Source organism: Oxyura jamaicensis, chromosome 19 (genome assembly GCF_011077185.1).
Source record: "Oxyura jamaicensis isolate SHBP4307 breed ruddy duck chromosome 19, BPBGC_Ojam_1.0, whole genome shotgun sequence".
NCBI lineage: Eukaryota > Metazoa > Chordata > Aves > Anseriformes > Anatidae > Oxyura > Oxyura jamaicensis.
Genome location: NC_048911.1, coordinates 10,124,285 through 10,143,520, shown reverse-complemented (window position 1 = coordinate 10,143,520; position 19,236 = coordinate 10,124,285). Strand labels below are relative to the sequence as shown.

Sequence of the window (19,236 nt, the reverse complement as noted above, 5' to 3'; positions counted from 1 at the left end):
GGGACAGGGACCTCCTCGATCACCCCAGCCGGGCACTGGAGCAGGGAGCTTGCCTGAAAACCAGAAAGCTTTGTGCTGCAGGTACTGCTGCTGAAATGGCTCTGAGGCAGCCTACAGACATCCAGCACCAAAAGAGGAAACCATCCCAGCCATTTCATGTGAAGTATGTAAAAACTAAACCACACCAGATTTTAAATGAGCTGTAAAACCAGCTAGACTGGCCGAGAATCAGCACCTGAGCGAGAGGCGGTCGGTGCGGGGCAGCGCAGACACCCCAGTGCCCCAGCCCGGCATCCTCGAGTGATGTTCTCGGGGGGAGCGACTGCCGAAAAATGGAAACCGCCTCCCTCCCAAACTGTTTAACTAATGGAGGGAAACGTAGCACAGCCTTTGTAAGGTCGACATTTGTTTGTTGTTAAGGATCTAATTAGAAACATGAGAGGGAGCTGAATGGCTGCTTGCTCGGCTAATTAGCGACATGCACGAAGACCACTTTGAACTTCAAGGACACAAAGCTATTAGCGCTTACATCAAAAATGGATTAAACTTCTGTGCTTTTATAATGATTAAAGATGAGCTGCTCGAGAGGAAATCCTTTTGTAAGGCGGTGACAAGAGCTGGCTCCCTGATTGCGGCGTCTACAAGTGAAGCTTTGTGTGGCCTCCGTGTAGCGCTCGGCCCGGCGCGCGAGTGACACCGCTAACTTGCAATATGGAGAATATGATTAGGCAGTAAATATTGATTGTTGGCAAAAAATTACAGCCAAGCTGAAAAGTGCATTTCTTTGTCCTGCTACATAAGTGCGTGACTTAGAAAAGCTGGGCTTGAGTACGTTGGATTTCGTCTTTTTTTTTGGCAAATCAGTGCACATCAGCAGCTACGGCTGACGCTTCAGAGGAGTTAAGTGCAGTCTTTAGCAGAACAGGTGCTGCTCACGCGCCTGCAGCGAGCACCAAGGGGACGGTGCTTGGTTTTTAAACACCTGCACCACTTGAATTTTTAGCTTACACAAGTCTGTTGAAACTGTGCAGCTCTGGCTGTCTGCTCATCCACCGTCGCTCAGAATTTGCTGTTGGTGTCCATGCCGAGTGCTCGGCCTCCGTACGGCGGCAGAGCAGAAGTCCCTGTGCCGTGCTGGCAGGAGAGCGCCAGAACGGAGGCAGGAACAGTCGCCACAAGTTCACAATTGTCATTATCACACCGACGTGTCCAGCTTGGTTCATAGCAGCTTGGATTGCTGCTAGCTGCGGGCCTGGGAAGTGTTAATAATTGTCACCAACACCGCGCGGTCTGGGAGGCGGCTGCCGCAAGGAGGGGTCAGGCGGTGCCCCCCTCCCCTGCTCTGCTCAGTTCCAGCTGTAATTGCCGAGCTCGGGAACCTGTTCACCACCCACTGCTTTTTGTCGTTATCCTTGCGATATTTTGATGTGTGAAGCCGTTTCCAAAGGGGCAGCAGAGACAGAACAACCTTTTAAAGTGTGACTGCAGATAGAAAATAGCGTACAAATAGTACCTTGTTAAGGCAGATAGCAGCTCTCAGTGTCTCTTGGCCTCATCACCACTTTGCTGATGAGCCCGACAGTTGTTTTATTTTGTTTGTTCCTGCAGGGCCGGGAGGGCTGCAGGCAGGGAGGGCTGCCCGCTGCTGCCTGCGGCTGTGCCCCCTTGCAGAGCCGCACTAAGACAGCACAGAGCCGGCACTTGGGGTTTCCAGGGCCAGGACTGACCTGGCTGTCCGAAGAAAAATGTCTCTGGCTTTCAGTACTGACAGAGGATCTCTGTCTGCCAGGGGTTCTTACAGAGAGGTGTTTGCTTTTCAAGTCTGCTTGGAAGGAGCACAAATGAAGCGCGGCACCGCGCAGGTCTCCGCAGGAGCCGTGCTGAGCGGTGCTTCTAATTGTACACCGGGGTGATTTGCTTTTCTGGTTTGTCTCCCACTTTCTGTTTCAGCTAGTTGTGAGCTGCTTGTACGTCGCTGTTCTCCAGAACGTCTGTGTGTTTCCAGCTCATTATTTCCCAGACATTTTTTAGTTTGAGCATTGATCTGAATTGGAGGTGTGCCGGGTGCGGTTAGTCTCAGACATGCAATGGTGCTGTGTGTCAGTCCAGCAGATACAGGGCAGCGATGCTGCTGATAGTTCATCCTGACCACAAACAAACGTGTTTGTGCCTCTGGCAGGAGCTGCGTGCAGTGATCGGTGTGTAACAGAAGAGCCTAAACGTGAACATTTAATGCACAGTGCCGTGTCTCTGCACCCACGCAGTCTGAATGGCAAACAAGAACCATGAGCACCAACATCTTATTTCACACTGGCGTTAATTTGCACATCGAGTCTCAAGTAAATCACATCTGGGTAGTTAGCATCTCTGAAGAGCAAGGTACAAGCTCCTTAACTTCGGCTGTGAGTGCACAAAGAATTAGCCTTGGCCAAGCTGTCGGTAAGAGGAGTGCAGTGCTAGCTAACGACACGATATTTGTAAGGCTCTAAGCACTAACGATTTAAGCTTTGCACGCAGTGCTGGAGTTTCTCCGCAGTCCGTACTGTGGTGGTTATTTAAAGTATCAGCACCACACTGTGACTGCTGCTCCATTAGTCATGCACGAAGCTGTGGCCGTTGGTGCTCATGCTTCAGGACACACAGGATGCTCGGGAAATCAGGAGGGGAGCAATCTGCCCCGCACCAGCAGCCCCGGCTCTACTGTAATGTCCTCTGCAGCATTTACACTCGGGTTCTTGCAAAGGCAGTACAGCAGGCTTGAAGGCCTGGGTAACTCCTGGGGAAAATCCCAATTTCCAGACACCGCAGCACAGTGCCACAGGGGGCTGGGGAAGGCAGTTAAAAGCATCCTTTTAGGATGGCCAACTTAGTATCTCGGGGAATGAGTTACCCTTTAGCTACAGATGATATTCCTTCTGCAAAAAAACAAGTGGGCACCTCCTCTTAAATCCAGCAGTAAATCCCGAGGGAGTTAAATTACATGTCCCCAAGCACTGGTATAGCTCCTGTCCAGCTGGGCTACCCGGGCCCCATGGTTGGTTGTGTGCAGAGGACGGGGGCACACGAGTACCATCCCTGTGCCTCTGGAGCCAGGAGCCTGCATGCCCTCATCTCCCGTGTGTGCCCTGCTGCTGGCCAAATGTCACCTCCCTGACCTGTCTGCCCCCACCCCGACCCCCTTCCCATCTCCATCGCCGGCGTTAAGCGTTATTAGATTGTTTCCTCCTTGGAGCCAGAAGATGTTGTTTGTGGAATGTTATATGAATTTTTCATAAAGATAAAAAACAGCCTAATCTTGTGAGCTTTGAGTCTTGGTAGTGGGTAATGGCTTTGATTTAAAGCATTTTGTCTTAATGATAGTTATATTGAAAATTTCCTGCTGCTTTCAAGCACGTGTTGTTATTATCATAAACATTGATGGCGGAAATGCCTGCCAAATTGTGCGTGGCTGTTTATGGTAGATGAGAGAGTCATCCAGAAATTAGAGCACTGGATCAACAAGTTGTCAAAAAGCCTGTTTGTGTGGAAAGGCTCCGCCGGGGCTGGCGGGGTGAAGCAGAGCAAGGAGGGCCTGGAGGAACAGCGTGCCGTGGGTGACCAGCGCCGGGTGTAGGAAGAACTGTAGAAAACGCTTGGTGTGAAATTAGCAGCACGTTTCTGACGAGGAGCCGCTTCCGAAGAAGCTGAGGGGTGTGGGAGAGGACAGCCCCTTGGCGGGCAGGGCACGGGGCTGTGCTGCCCTGCCTGGTCCCAGGGCAATGCCGCTCCCCGTGTGTCTCGCCGCGCTGCCGTGGGCTGGGGCTGGCCCAGGCTTCCCTCGGACAGCGGCTGCGGGGGAAGCAGGAGGCTCGCAGGTGCTGGGATGTTTCCTCCCAGTGGCAGCTCAGCACTGAACAATCCCTTCCACTTGGTGTGGTTTTTAAAATGTTTTTTCACAGAGCCTCTTGCATTCACTCCGCTTGAAAAAAATGAAGAGAGAGACGCTTCTTACATTAGTGTATTTTTCCGGGGGGTGCTTCGTTCTCCTCTTGTTCTTCACGTATGTCGCTCTGGTCTCCATGCCACGCTCCACATCAGCACCTGCTCTCGGAGTAACACCTCCACCAGCCTCTGTGGTTGGACTCTGCTGTAGCAATGCCAGTAGTAAATTAGCTCACCAGTGTTAATTGCTGCCCAGGGATAATGAGCCCTCCCCGGGAGGTGATTGATTGTCATTAGGCAGTTCTCCGGGAGCGCTGCTGTAGTGCTTACAGATGCGCGGCTGGGGCAAGCGTGGGCAGTGGCGCAGGCCCAGATTTACACCCCAGTGTCTGCAGGAGGGGACGGGGACAGGGACATCTGCGGGAGGGGATGGGGACACCTGCGGGAGGGGATGGGGACATCTGTGGGCGAGGAGAAGCCGCGGAGGCTCCAGCCGGCTCGCTTCGGCGCTCAGCTGCGCTCTCAGCTCCGAGATGCATTTCTGGCTGCGATAACGGGGCACTATATTTCATCCTGAAGTATTCTGCCTCTTCTCAAGGAGGAAAGCCAGTAAATCATCTGGTGGTTTCTTTCGAACTTGAGATTTCCCTTGCCTGTGTGCAGTGGCAAGGAAGGCAGCTGCACTTTTTGCGCTGCTCGTCACACTCCTTTTATTCTAACTTGTGAAATGTTTGTATGATATGTGCAAAAAAAAAGCACAAGCATGGTATTTACTATAGAAAAGACTACTCTGCTGGGCTCTTTTCCCACTGCTGCCACCTTGGGCTGACTTTGCCCAGGGGCTGAGCCCTCTTCCTGGGCTCGGTGGGTGCCTGGGTCTGTGCTCCAGCCGCCCGGGTCGAGGCGCGGCTGCTGGCTGGGTGCACAAACAGAGGCTGTGTAGTGGCTTTGGATCAACTCCTGAATCAATCTGTCCCGAGGACAATAAATATTAAGGGTTTTAATCACTTTGGGAAGCTTCTTTTGCTTTGGGTGTATGTTTAAGTCTAGGTTCTGGTGCCATTAGAGGGAGCAGTGTTGTAACCCAGTGCTGCATGTGGCTGTGTGCCAGAGCAGCGGTCCCCAGGCAGTGCCTGCCTTACAGCCCTGCGTCTATTTCCTGGCTTGCTTTTGAAACACAGCGTAATTGAGGGGTGCTTAAGAGTGTTGTTTCGTTGCCATGGCTAATTCACTAAGCCCTGAGAGGACTGATCATAAGCCCAGGACCATGCAAGTGTTCGTTGTAGGCCAGTAATATCCAAATCCTTGTATTTTTTTCTTCCTTCCCCTCCCTCGTTACCTTCATCATTTGTAGCTGAATTGAGTTTCTCTGGGTGGGATTTCAGCATGCAACTTGTTGTGCTTTACCCATCTGCTCCCTCGCCTCCCAGAGAGGCGTTTGGATCCTGTTTAGCGCAATACACCACTTGCTAAGGCAAATGTCATAATGAGTCCTGACATAGAAATTTCTCAAGAGTTCACCGAAAGAGAGTTTATCTTCCAATAGCGACCTTCCTTGTGGAATGCGGCTTAATGTACGAGCAAGGGCTGTGCTAACATGGCAGTTTGTAAGAGAAGGTGCTCGATACGTGAGCTCCCGCCAGCTCCGTCCCTGCTCCCTGCAGTGCTTGGAGCACCGAGCCTGCTGCCTCTCCATCAGCCTGAGCTGCCAGCTTCGTTTCAGGCTCCAGCCGTTGGCTCCTTCACGTAACTCACTTGTCTGAGTGGTGCGTTGAGAAGTACCTGACACGCGTCTTAGGTGTGGATAAAGACAGCTCTGGCTCTGCCAGAGGGCGCCGAGACGAGTTAGTAATGAAATAGCCTTGCTCATTGAAGCACTGTCTTGAGGTTATGGATGCATTTTAAAACTCTCTCCAAATTCCTGTTCAGCTTAGCAGGAAAATGTGCAGGAGGTTCTCTGCCTGGGCAGGGAAGCCCCAGCAGTGCTCGAGGAGCGGGTGCAGTGAGCGTGCAGGGTTTCACCAAACACATCCCAGGGAAGGGCTCCCGTTGCAGGTGCACGCTGCTCTTGGACAGCTCCTGCTGCGACAGAGCTGACAGCAGGAGCTTGGTCCTGCAGATCTGCATCTCCAAAGCGTCTTCATTTGCCTTTGAGGACTGAAATGGTATCCAGAGTCTGGAGGATTTTTGTTTTGTTTTCTGCTTTATGTTAGCCTCAGATCATTCACAGGCTTGTGTACAACAAATTTCTTTTCAGGCATTTCTTACCCAAATGCATCGCATTTTGTATGTTGGGAAAGTCGTTCAAGGTCCCTTTGCTGTTGTTTCAAAGCAATCATAAAACTGCCTCCAGCTCGAGGTGCGCTTCAGTGCAGCTATTGTAAGAAGACAAATATTTAGCAACTCGCCATGGCTGAGTGAATCGTTAAAATAAGGCTTTCTGAGGAGTGTTTAGTCTCCCAGTAATTATGAGAGCTTTTCTATTTCATGTATCAGGTCTGGAGCAAAGTGTCAGCTCTGTGAAAGCTTGCAGCCCATCCTGTAAAGTTTTGCAAACAGCTTTTAGCAGGCGGTGCACAAAGCGGGCATCCCGCGCCCCCGCGGAGCCGCTTGCAGAGAGCGGGGCGTTGGGCGTGCGTTTGTGCCGTGCGTTCTGCAGTCACTCCTGTGCTCATCGGTGGGTAGTACGAAACTGATGCTCAGCGGATAGAAAATTGCCTTTTCCTTACATTACGTACCCGCAATCAGAAGGACGTTTGAATAAACAGTCGCCAACTCATTCTGCATGTATGACAGCCGGTGCTCCGATGTTCTTGGAGGTGTAAATGACAGCGGCTGGGCCGATTCGGAGGGACGGAGCATCTCTCTGGCTCCTTGCTGGTCTGTTTGCTCTTTCCCTTCAGTGAGGTTTCAGGGCACGGCAGAGCGTGTCTCCTTGTCAGCTGTGCACGGTTTTGCAGTTGCGAGTTAATGATGCCCGCTCCTGGTCCCGGGCTGCGGGGGTGTTCATGGGGGTGTTCACTCACAGCATCCCCGCAGCCTTCCCCGCACATCTCCAGTGGGGCTGGCCGCAGCACCCCATGTCCCTGCTCACCACAGTGCAAACCCAAGGGCAGCCTTTGTGTCATGTGTTTCAGTGCCATTTTGAAACGCTGTAATATTTGATCACCGTATCTTGAAATTGAATCTTAAAGCATTAGACAGGCATGTCCGTGCCAGCCCCAACGTGCTGTTGCTGTTGGTGGGCTGCGGCAGAGAGAAATTTGACCTTGCACCCCAACTTTGATTTTTAATTAAATCTCCCGTGCACCTCTAGATGAGAGCCGTGTGTTTTGGGGACCGTGTCTTCACATTACTGTCACGATTTGGACTTTTTCCCAGCAAACCATGCTGTGAAATTCATTGCGAGTCATGGGGAGGCAACCACTTGCACAAGACAGCAGCCGTGCTGGCAGGGCAGCGCTGTCCCACTGCTGTCCTGGGCTGGGGGTGGCATTGCCTCCCCCGGCAGTAACAACGCCCTTGACGCCCCTTGCACCTCCTTCTGGCACACGTGTTGCTGTTTGAGAATTAAAAGCAGGTCATGAAGTGGCGATGCAGCCACTGCTGTTGCTGCTGCCATGTGTTACGCCAGCCTTGGTGCACCCTGTGCCCCGTTAGCTGCGCCCTGCGATTTGGGGCTACTTTTGTAACATTTGGTGATCTGTTGACATTGCAGAGCACGGCTGTCCACAGCTGTTCTTGCCCTCTGCCTTCTGGTATCCTCGGTCTCTAAAAGACGTGTGTCCTTACGTCCTTCTTGCCCAAGGTGCTGAGCACATCCTTACCCGCAGCGGCCGTGTCCCTCCTGGAGGCTCGTGGCTTTGCACAGGCGGCCGCGCGGGGCTTTCTGTGTGACAGGGCTGTGAGACCCGCATCCATTTTGTTGAAACAGAAGGAAGAAAAAGGGGAAAAAAGTGCTAGCTTATAGTAATAAAGGGCTTTTGAACATCTCAGCTGGATATTTTTCTTTGTGAGTGAGAAGGCCAAATGTTATCTTGACATTTAATCTTTAATAATAAAAAAATGGTACTTTGTTTGCCAGTGAATTCCAAAATAATCTGTTTACTCTCTCATGCCTTATTTCATTTAACTTGCTAGCTTAGATGACCTACTTACTTTCCCCTGCTACCACTTTAGAGCCACAGAAAATCATTTATTTTGCAAAATTTACTTTCCTGTTGCTGCAGAGCCAAGAGTTGCCATTTTGATGTTTTTTGGGGTAGTTAATCCATTCATCTGGGGAGTGCGTGCCTCCTGCGTGGTCAGCGCGGTGGGGACGGTCAGAGGGCTGGTGGCGGCTCGGCCCCAGTGAGGTGCCGGCCTCAGCTCGGCGCTGGGCTGGCCGCTGGCCCCCAGTTCTCATGCATGTTGTACAGTTGGTAAGGCAGGTCTGTCCCAAAACCCACTTTGTGTCTTGGAAAGAGCTCGCCGGGAGCACCGTCTTCCCTCGCGCTGTTACTGCGGGGTGAGCAAGGCTTGTCCCCGGGCTGGTGTTCAGCCCCAGTAAACCCCAGCAGCTGATGGGCTCGGTGCCGAGCTGCGGGCTAGGGGCAGGGGGTTATTGCAGGCTATCAAACTTTATAAACCCTTTTAGTGCCTAATGGAGATAGGCAGGGAGCTGCGGCCAGAGAACAAGGCTGAGCGAGTCCTGGCACAGGCTCGAGCACGGAGGTGAAGGTGGTGGAAGCTGCTGCGGGCTGGGGGCAGTCCCATGCCTGCTTCCACCCACGAGCACAGCTCAGGCAAGCTCACAGGGACGCGGTGGCTGCGTGGTCTGGCTGGCCGTGTCCTGCCAGCGGCAGCAGGCCTGCTTGAGCCGCGTTTGGAATGATTTTAGATGCCCTGGTAGTCGGTCTTGGCTGTGAGGACGTGGCCAGAGCCTGGGCAGGCTGCAGCAGCGCTGCCGGTGCGACCGGGCCTCTCGCCCCGTGTCCCTGCAGCACCTCATGCAGCCGGGGGAGCCGAGGGGCCCTGGGGCCAGGCAGCAGCGGCAGGGGCAGGGTGTGGGGTGCAGGGTACGGGGTACAGGGGGCAGGGTGCGGGCCGCAGGCCAGCCGTGCCATGAGGTGCCGGTGGGTGCGGGCGGGCGAGGCTGGCGCTTGCCGAGGGGCCGCCAGCACGGCGCGGGGGTAGCTCCAGCTTCCAGCAGCCATCCCCATCAGCTCTCCCCAGCCCGCTGACTTTTCTTTTGCATTGAAACCTCTTACTCATAAATTTTTACATCCAAGAGCAACCGTGAGAAATGCCAGAAGCCTGATCATCTAACATGCTTTAATGCCTAAATTTATTCTTTAGTATCATTCTTATTTACATTGTTTTTCTGTCTCAAAAAAAAAACAAAGGGAGGAAAAAAATAAAATTTTCTTTTACTTCCACATTAGGAGGTGAGTTGTCATACACCCTCTGGAATTCTTTTTTGCTTTTGATCTTTATTTATTTGTTTAATTTTGGTTGATGTCCCAAGCATGGTTTTGGAGACGAAGGTAGGTCTTCGCTCTCCAAATCAAAAGGAAAAAAATAAATAAATAAAACAACACTCTCCTTGCTCATACTTAAAAAAAATCCAAACTGTTCCATTCCATACCATTAAAAAACAAACAACAACAACAAAAAACTATTGAGCTATTTCTACAGCTTACCAATTTAAAAGGGCGGGTTTTTTTCAAAAGTATCGAATGGATCCAAAAACGATTTTACTAGAAGTGATTGAAGTTATTTGCTGTCAACATTTTAATATCAATATTACCACAATGTGTAGTCTCAAATTAGTTCCTTTGTAGTTTGCATGGGATGTGAATGCTGTCTCGGCGTGCCCAGACCTAGAGAACTTGTTACTACTGCATGAGCATCAAGTCAGATGTTGAAAAATATCTATTATATTTTGTGATAATTTGGTGAAAATGAGCACCTCCAGTCTCTGGTTGCAGTAGTGTGTTGAATGATTGTTCTTTTTTTTATATATATATTCATATATATATTTTGGAGCTCTAAGCTTCGTAGTAGTACGGGCTGACTATTATTCAGTACTTGCTCTCCTATCGCATGGCCTTGGTTAAGTGTTAGAAGTTGGGCCTAGGCTGTTTATTTTGGTGTTTGGCTTTGTAATAACGGTGCATGCCCGGCGTCTGGCCTCATACCCAGCTTTATTCTCTGCACACCAGTCTTGAATAGCTACAGTGCTCAACCGAATTTTGGCGCACCCGCTTCCCCGGCAGGCTCCAACCCAGCCCGACCCGGAGGCTTCCCCGGGGCCAACAGCCCCGGGCCCGTCGCAGACCTCTACGGCACGGCCAGCCAGGACTCCGGCGTCGGCAACTACATAAGCGCTGCCAGCCCACAGCCGGGCTCCGGCTTCGGCCACGGGATCGCCGTAAGTACCACGCGCCGCGGCCCCTGCGTGCCAGGGGGGTAATTATTTAGTGACATTAAGGGTTTTTTGTTTATTTTTTTAAACTATTAAATGATGGAGTGGGTAGCGCATCACTCCCGTAGCCTCTTCCGCTGTGCTTAACCTGCTGCGGTTGCTGACAGGCTTCCTGCAGAGCTGCACACTGTTGCCCCAGAGCCGCTGGAGTTGCAAACAGGATTGGTAACGCTCGTCTGATGCCTTCTGCAGTCCTGACGTGGCGTATGTTAAAAGGACCCATTTAACAATTATGGCCTTCCAAGGTTCTGCTATTCTAGATGGTCTTCACATCAGTCGAGCGGCCCGCTGAGGCTGATGTGCCTGCTTGCAGGCAGTGTGCCAAGCCTCTGCTCCCACCCAGAGGGAGACGAAGAGGCTCACTGGGACACCAATCCTGCCCGTGTCCCACAGGGGTCACAGTGTCCCGCTGGTGGCACGGGACTGTCCGGGCTTGGAGCTTCCAGCCTCTGCCATTGTGGCGTCAGTGTGGAGACGGGGGCTCGTTAACGTAGGAGGTGGGCGCTGGCTCACCCCCAGGCATCTCCAGGCCAGTTACGGTGGCACTAACAGTCCTTAAAATTTGCAGGTTACAAGTAAGTCACTTGTGTTGTGTTGTCAAGTCATTGGAAGCGTATTTCTGTAATGCTGCGTGGTTCTGAAGGCTCACTAATTACGGGCGATGGAAATTTGCTTAACAAAGCTGCATGCTGTTTTTCAGATTGCACTGTTTTACCTGTGTGTGTTAGCATGAATGTGGTTGAACCGCTTTAGTGGCTGTCAGTCTCTGAAACAGAAAACCGGCAAATTAAATTGTTTTACTTTCTCCTGGTAAAATGCTGAGAATTTTTTTCCTCCTGTAAGGTAAACATGTCAAAGTACAGAGAACTCCCCTGAGATTCCTCTAACTAAACAGAGAATTTTGTTCTTTGACCAAATTGGATGAAATGGGGGAGTGGGAGCATAGTGCAGACAAAATTCCTGAAGCTGTGTTATTTTTATTGCATAAACTGCTGGTACCCAAAAAGCCAAAACAGCCTGCTGTTCTCCTCTCGTGCCCTCGTGCCCTGCATCCTGCCCTGGTCCTGCTCCTCACATGGACACGCAAGGGACCTGACAGCCCCCTTGGATCCATTCTAATACAAAATGTGGAATATTATTATTCTGCCGAGAACTACACCGATTTAAACTGCCACTTCCAAGACCTTTATTTCCATTTTTCACTTCACAAAAAAGACCTGTTTGTTCTGGAAAACTTGGTCACTTTGAGCTCAATGGCATCCCAATCTTTCAAGTAATGAGATGCACCATAAAAGCCGTGATATCCTGGTTTGTCTGCACTAATACTTCAAAGACTGATTTTGTATTTGACTTGCAGATTGGCAGCCTCTTAATTTCTCCTACCCCCCAATAACTGCAAAGAGTCCAGTAGCCCTTTTTACATATATATTTATTTAACACTCTCCATTTACTAACCCTGGTTTAAAAACAAAAAAGGGAAAAGCCTAAGTTTATTTTTGTAACCGGGGGAATGAGAAGATGATGGTCTTGGAAAGGTAACCAGAGTTCAGAACATGGAGTCGTTAGTGACCAGAACAACTTTTGGAAATACATATTCATGCTGGCAACACAGTCTTTCAAGTCCTTTGATAATTTCTTGCCAAAAATTAATAATCATCTGTTCCCATGTATAGAGCACTGATGAACTTAACAATTGTACAATTTTAGGGACCTTTGATTGCAACGGCTTTTACAAATGGATACCATTGAAACGTTACACATGGTTGGTTGCCATCTCACTTGGAGGTATTACAGTATATACCATTTGTACTTTGTGCTAAACTACCATTTCCCTTATATTTACTTTAAGTGAACAATTCTTTTACCTTCATTTCGTCTTTCCTTGGCCTTTAATCATTCCTTTCTGTGATTTATTTTATTTAAATCAATCTCAGGGGTTGGAAACTGGAAGGCAGATCGGGAGCCTAAACCCAGCAAAGACATATCTTCGTATTCCTGACACTTTGTGCAATAATTCGGAGATTTCAAAACTGCCCAGAAATAAACAGTGATCCCAAAAAACCTTTGGGGAAGCAATCAAGTGCCAGTTGACAGCGTCATGGTCAGGGTTACAGATTCGCTATGAATGCAGTCATCTAAAAATAGACGAGCCCCACTGCTTCATTACAGAGAAACCATCATTCTTAATTAAGTGCTGTACCAAATATTACAGCTAAAAGATAACATTGTAACTAGTAACCATAGAGCAATTATCAAGATTAAAAAAAAATTAAAGCTAAGCAAATTAAATTAAAGACATTACCTGAGTAATGCATCCTTGGATCGCTGCCAGTTTCCTACCCTTTGAACTAAGCTCGAGTTAATTAAATGTTTAATTTTTTTATTATTTTTTGGCCTTTGGTCTATTCTTCTTTGCAAACAAATAGTTTTACACTGAGAATAGCGTAGATTAGAAAAGTCAGTCAACGAAAGCTAGAAGGTATGCCCATGAAACCACACAAGTTCACCGTTAGAGCTCTTGCTGCAGACACACAGATGTGATATGTGACAACCTTAATTTCTCTGTCTTTAGACCAGCACTACCTCATCAGTTTCACGTTTCACATTCAAAATCAGTGTGTGAATTAGGACTGTAGTTAGTCAAGGGGCTGGGATCTGTGGAAGATGTTCAGAGGCTTTAAATAATACAAAAATAGATGTAAAAATAGATGTATAGTTAAATACTAGTGGGTATATAGTAACCCCTAAATAAAGGGGGTTGCTATTTACTCGTCATCTACTCATAAACACACAAGATTACCTGAAATTGTTTCATGAATTGATTCAGTCCACCACGTAGCATTTTTTATGGGAAAGCAAAAAAAAATGCACAAGCACTCTTGCTTTAATCCTGGTTATTATTTGTACGTATCAGTGTGCATTCTCAGGTCGATTTGTCAGAATCCTTCATGTTTTCTGGGCCGCCAGCCTGTGTAATAACAAGGTGGTACACAAAGCATGCTAGAGGTTTGAGCAGAACATCATAATTCAAACTAATAATGCTGCAGTGAAGGCAGTGCTCATCAGATTAATATATTGTAATCATTTTACACTTACCACAACACATCAAATTGTAACCATCATTTACTGGCCAGTATTAAAACTCAAGCCATTAATGACTTAAAAACAGAAAGTGCTTTTAATGTTGCTCATTACTAATTAAAATAGATTTTGAGTGGAGGAAATGAGCCTTGTTATTAATTCCTCCAGGACCACCGGGTTTGAAGTTACCACCACGGAGCATCCCGGGGCGCATGTGCCCTCCCACCCTGGCAGAGCCCCGGCGGTGCAGCGCTCAGCGTTGCACCTCTGCCACGGCGTTGGGGTGGCTTTGAGCGGGGACACGGCCAGCACGGGCACCTCGCTGCAGCTGCCCGAAGCCCTTAGTATTTATTTCCAACCTTACGGCTGCAGCATGCCCACACAAATATAATAAAACAGAAAAAATATAACACACATTTTACAGGAGCCTTGTAAATTCGGGGCGCAATGCCCGAGGAACACCTTGTGTTCTTCCAATGCATTGAGTCGCATTTGATCACCGCAAAGCCTGGCTGGTGCCGATGGAGCCCGGCCACAGGAGCGCAGGGCATGGGTGCCAGGGGCCGGGAGGTGCAGGGTAGGAAGGAGAAGTGGTGGCGTTGTCCTCCGCTGCTCTGGAGCCGCAGCCTGTGCCTGCGGAGTGGCCAGGGTGGTGCCGAGCAGGGCAGCGCCTGAGCACCGCGGGCGGCCACGCGCGCGTTGTCGGGTTTCAAAACCTCCACTGATCGTCCTCTCCTCTGTGTCCTGTGTGTGCTCCTCTCCTTTCAGAGCCTATCTGGATGTCCGGGCAAGACAGGGCGAAGTTTCTGAGTGGTCCCATGTTTAGGTGATATCATCAGACTTTGAGCACTACATCATCACCAATAACAAACAAACTGGAGGTGGCACTCGACGGACTTAGGTTGTTTAAAATCTCTCTCATCATCTCATGAATCTGCTGTACTATAAAAACAACAGCTTTTAAAAGTATGTATATAAAATCCATTTCTTGTTCGTTTTATTTTCTCGATGGGTTCCCCCCCTTTTTAAACCTATTCAGCCCACGTTTTTTCGTAGCGTTTTGACATAGTCTCGTAGCCACGTAGACCTAATTCTTTGTGTATCTCGTAGGAGCCTAACCATAGCCTAGCTGTTTATATTAAGGGTTTTCTTTCGTTTCCTTTCCCACCCCTCTCCGTGTTCCTCTCGTTCTCCGTAGTCGTTGTTGCTTACAGGACGCTGAGGTGGTGCCGCGGGTCTCAGCGGGTGGCACCAGTTCTGGCACCGTAGACCTGGGCGGGTGGCAGCGCCGCGGCGGCGGGCTGGGCGCTGCCGGGGCACGGCGGGCGCGGGCACGCGCTCCGGCAGCGGGTTCCCTAGCCCTTCTTTTCGTTTGTGACGTCTTCGTTAACCTGATTCTATCTATTTTCGGCAATAAGGCAAGGACGGCAGACTTTGGCGCGTCCTTTTTCTATAAGTGCTTTTTTTTGTTGAAAGAGGTGATATAAGGTTTTTTGAAATTGTGAATTCTGAAAAAAAAAAAATACTGTAAATACAATTCCATTAACTACATATAAACTATTAAGAAAGAGAAATACAAACTATTTTTGTGATGGAGTCAGTCTGAGGCAGTTTCTCTATTAAAATGGAAGAAAAAAAAAAAAAGTCAAGTTTTAACCGTGTAGACCAACTGCCAGAGCTGGCCCACCAGCGTTAGACTAACACTGTTTCGCTTGCTCTGTAGGTGTGGTAGACCTTCGAACTGTCCTAGCGTCATACCAGCATACTATCTAGTCATACGTGCACAGCTTACCAAGTAACAGTCTCGTTGTATTTTTAATTTAAAAACTGCTTTTCCCAAGACTGAAAAAGAAGCTACGGTTTTACTATTTAATGCATTTAAGGTTCAAAGCACACCTGTTCTTAGTTGTCGTTCCGAATTAGATCCACTTGCTGTCCAGTCATTTCAGCTGCTCCGAGCGCCCTGCGAAGCCCGGGGAGGAGAGGGCTCCCCGCCCCAGGGAGCGGCGGGCGGAGCGGTGGTAGAGCTTGCATCGTTACCTTTTTTATCCATTACTTTTCTGTATTAACGAATTAGGAAAGCGACTTTGTTTTTTGGGAATACCTCAGTGCTACAAGTTTCACCCTAGAAGCAACGGAAGATTTTAATTTATTGTAGTTGTAAACAGAATTTTAAAAAAATAAAGTATAAAACATCATTGCACTGTGACTGGTAGGGGAAAAACTGACAGTTTCCTATTTGCACATGTTTAATATTTGGCTGTTATATATATGGTCCTCTGTTGGGGGAGGAAACTTATGAAGGATATTTTTTAATTTAATTTTTTTAATATTGGTAAATAGGCCTGCAACAGCAAACTAGAAGTACAACATGGTAGGTGGCATTAAGAACATACTGTAGTGTGGATATATTTCTTCTTTTTTTAACGTAATATTGACAAGTTTTATTAATATTTTTTTAAATTGTTACGTTTATAAATTTGGTACTTTAGGTACAGCCAGTATAAGACACTGAATGCGACATTTGTTAAAAAGAGCTGCTGCACTCCTATTTTTGTAAATTTTACTAACAAGTAGACTAATGTAGACGTTCAATAGACAAGGTAGAGCAAGGCATCTTTAACAAAAACAAGGCACCATACTGCTAACCGAAAGGAGAAAACCTTGTTTTTCTTATTTTTAAAAAAAGAATCATGCTTTTTTGTGTAATATTTTAGGTTTTTTTCTTATTTCAGAACAACCAGGTTTAAGCAAAATGCTGGACGCTTTTTAAATATTGAGACTTGATCAAGTAATAAAGTAAATAAAACAATTCTTTAAAAAAGAAAAACTAAAAAAAAAAAAAAAACAACAACAAACCAAATTCCCTGAAATTCAATGTATAATCAGGGAATTTTTTATTGATATTTTGTCAATGTTGATGATGTACTGTACTACCAGTTGGTTTTCCTCTCCATTCCCTATCACCTCATAGAATATTCTTTGTTGATCATTGTTGTATGTTAATAGTGTATAAAATGGCTATCTTGTAAGAGTGCTGTCCTGATGCTAGTGTAGTGAATTTTTCCCCCCCTCTTTCTCTCTTCCTCTTCTAGTACATATTGGTAGGTGTATCGTAATTAAGGTTAAAAATTTAGATGTAGTTATTCAGATTTAGGACCAGTAAGGATAGAACTTTCTCTTATTTAAGAAAAAAAAAAATGCTAATAATTTTGGGAAGGTTTTCCTTTTTTTTTTCTTTTCCTGTTTTGTTTTTTTTTTTCTTTTCTTTTCTTTTCTTTTGCTGATCTGATGCGGTTTCAACTAACCAAAGGTCTCACAACGTTAAAAATGCTGGCAAACTCTTAAGGCATTTTGTAGATCCCCACCCTTGACTTTGAAGAGGGGATGTGCCATACTACCTTAAATGCTAATGCTAGATATGCAAAACTGGATTTTTTTAATTTATTTTTTAAAAGAGGGAGGCACGGTATATTAAAACGATTTTACTAAGAGAAAAAAATATTTTTTTAAGAATGCTCAGAAGAAATTGCTAATCTGTGTGAATATGTTTTAGATGTTTATATACCTTTTGAAAAGTCCCAGTGGCCCATAGCACAAATGTCGTGGAATCCGATATGTTTTGATGTGGCTACCTAGACTGAGGTTCACATTAGTCCCCCACTCATCTAGAAGTCCATTTCAAAGGGGTTTTTGTTCGTTCGTTTGTTTGGGGGTTTTCTGTAAATTTTCTGCACAAAGGCTCAGCTACATCTTTATTTTAGTCAAGCACAGGGAGCGAACGCGCAGTTACGGCGGATATTGCCCTTTTCTTTCCAAACAGCTCGTACAGAACTGCTACCCCCAGAGTGACCAAAAAGAGAGATTTCTATCTAGCTGTGCAAAATGGGCACTGAAAATACCTCCCCCCGAGAGCGGTCAGTGGCGGGGGAGCAGGTTTTCCCCCGTTGCACGCCTCCCGCAGCGCTGGGTGCTGTGCTGGCCGTGCCGTGGGATGATTTTTCTTACCAAACACAATGCCAATTTTGAAAGGAATTGCAGAAATCCAAAAGAATTCAGTTACCCTCCCCCACCAAAAAGAAAAAAAAAAAAAAAAGTCATTTGTGATTGGCTTGATTAAAATGAAGCCTGATCTGTCCCTTTTTTTGTTTCTTACACTTCATAAATGTTCATTTTGAGTTGAATTTGTAGCTTGGACTTTAAGGTAGCATGGCTCTCTTGCTGTAAGTTTTTCGGTTTTTGGTTTTTTTTTTTTCATTGTACAGCAGCATTCAGCTGGTGAATGTTACACATCTTGCTAGACTAGTTAAACCATTGGGTAATTGTTGGTAATAACGACCTGAAAGGTGTTCAGATTTCTTTTCTTCCCTCCCCTGCTCTGAAACCTCTGATGCTGTTTTCATCTTTAGTGTGAATGAGGGCTAGTGACTCCAGCCACAGTTACCTTCCTGTTTCGTTTTTGCCATTCACTCAATGCAACATAATCAATAATAAAGCAATATAGTTTACTACATTTTTACTGAAGGCCAGCCATGGTTATGTATGATAATTGCATATGAAACTGTTTACAAAAAAAAAACACTAACTCATAGCTGTCTTTTATGCTATGGATATGTCTCTTGGGTGGAATTTTTTGGATTTTTTTTTAGTTTAGTTTTGTTTGTTTGTTTGTTTTTAAGCAAAATAGTTTAAACAGAAAACTGAAGTTAGTGTAAGTTTAAGAGACAGGATGCATTGAAGACACACCGGCAGATCCTGGGGTCTGCGCACATACACTGTAGAGTTTCATACGTACAGAATCGAATTCAAACCCATTTCTGTGTGTGAACACTACGTGAGGAGATTCTGTAAGCTAAGCAATACTTTAATACTGTAATAAAAATTACCAAAAATAATAAAAAATAAGTAGTTTGAGAGAGTAAATCTACGTGATCGGTTCTCAGTTACCAAACAATCCGAATGTATCGTCTTGAGAGAATTTCATTTCAGATCAGTGTAAAAATCCAAGCAGCCTGGCGGAGAAGCAGGACTCACCCGTGCTATACAGCTCTGTATTCTGTACATACTCGTAACACCAAGCGTGGGATCTGTGTGTCGCGTTGACCGTAGTGGGTAGCAAATTAAGTCATTCTCTGTTGTACAAGGTCTGAACTCCATCAGTACTAGAATGCAAGTCTAAGCATTTCAGGTGGTCATAAATGTACCTAAATAAACTATGGCACAGTGGCAAGCCTAGCCCTTCCTTTTATACTTTAGTATGAACTGATGAGAACTTTGGTAGTGACTTTTTTTTTATATATATACATATATATATGTATCTATATATATCAAGCATCTTTCAGGTCTCTGTGTATGGCTTTCTAAAGCCCTGTTGTAAAATACTATGTGGATGGGGGTCTCTCACATCACAGATGTGGAAAGTATAATTTTATATTTGTATTTTCAAATAAATAAGTTTGTGAAAGGTTTCCATCCTCTACTGTGGTCCAGAAATCAATGTGTTTGTCTGACAAAAAATACAATAAACTGTTTTGAACAGATCTGTGAGTCCCTCTTATTTGGAGCGGGGGGGCGTGTTTGCTCACGGGGGGAGACCAGCGTATGGCCCCATCGCCCCTGCCCTCGGGGTCCCCATCCAGGGCTCCAGCGACCTTGTCCTTCCCTCCGATCAGGCTGCGTTGAGGGCAGATTGCAGCATTTCCGCAGCATTTTCCCGTGCTGCCGACGCCGCGGGCACAGCACAGCCTGTGTGCACACATCTGGTGAGG

General features: G+C 47.0%; 1 protein-coding gene and 1 long non-coding RNA gene across 2 annotated transcripts in view; both read left to right on the top strand.

Moving 5' to 3' along the window:
* MSI2 (musashi RNA binding protein 2) overlaps positions 1-18,938 on the top strand; it is a 229,308-nt gene extending 210,370 nt beyond the window's left edge. The window contains exons 12-14 of the mRNA XM_035343446.1: positions 10,179-10,333; positions 12,095-12,172; positions 14,237-18,938. Of these exons, the coding sequence (XP_035199337.1) occupies positions 10,179-10,333; positions 12,095-12,136 (197 nt within the window). The 3' untranslated portion in view covers positions 12,137-12,172; positions 14,237-18,938. The remainder of the gene's footprint in view (positions 1-10,178; positions 10,334-12,094; positions 12,173-14,236) is intronic.
* On the top strand, positions 6,904-8,663 carry LOC118176463. Its single transcript, XR_004755417.1, has 3 exons — positions 6,904-7,049; positions 7,126-7,129; positions 8,651-8,663. It is a non-coding gene; the product is annotated as an uncharacterized LOC118176463 (long non-coding RNA).
* Positions 18,939-19,236: the final 298 nt, after the last annotated feature.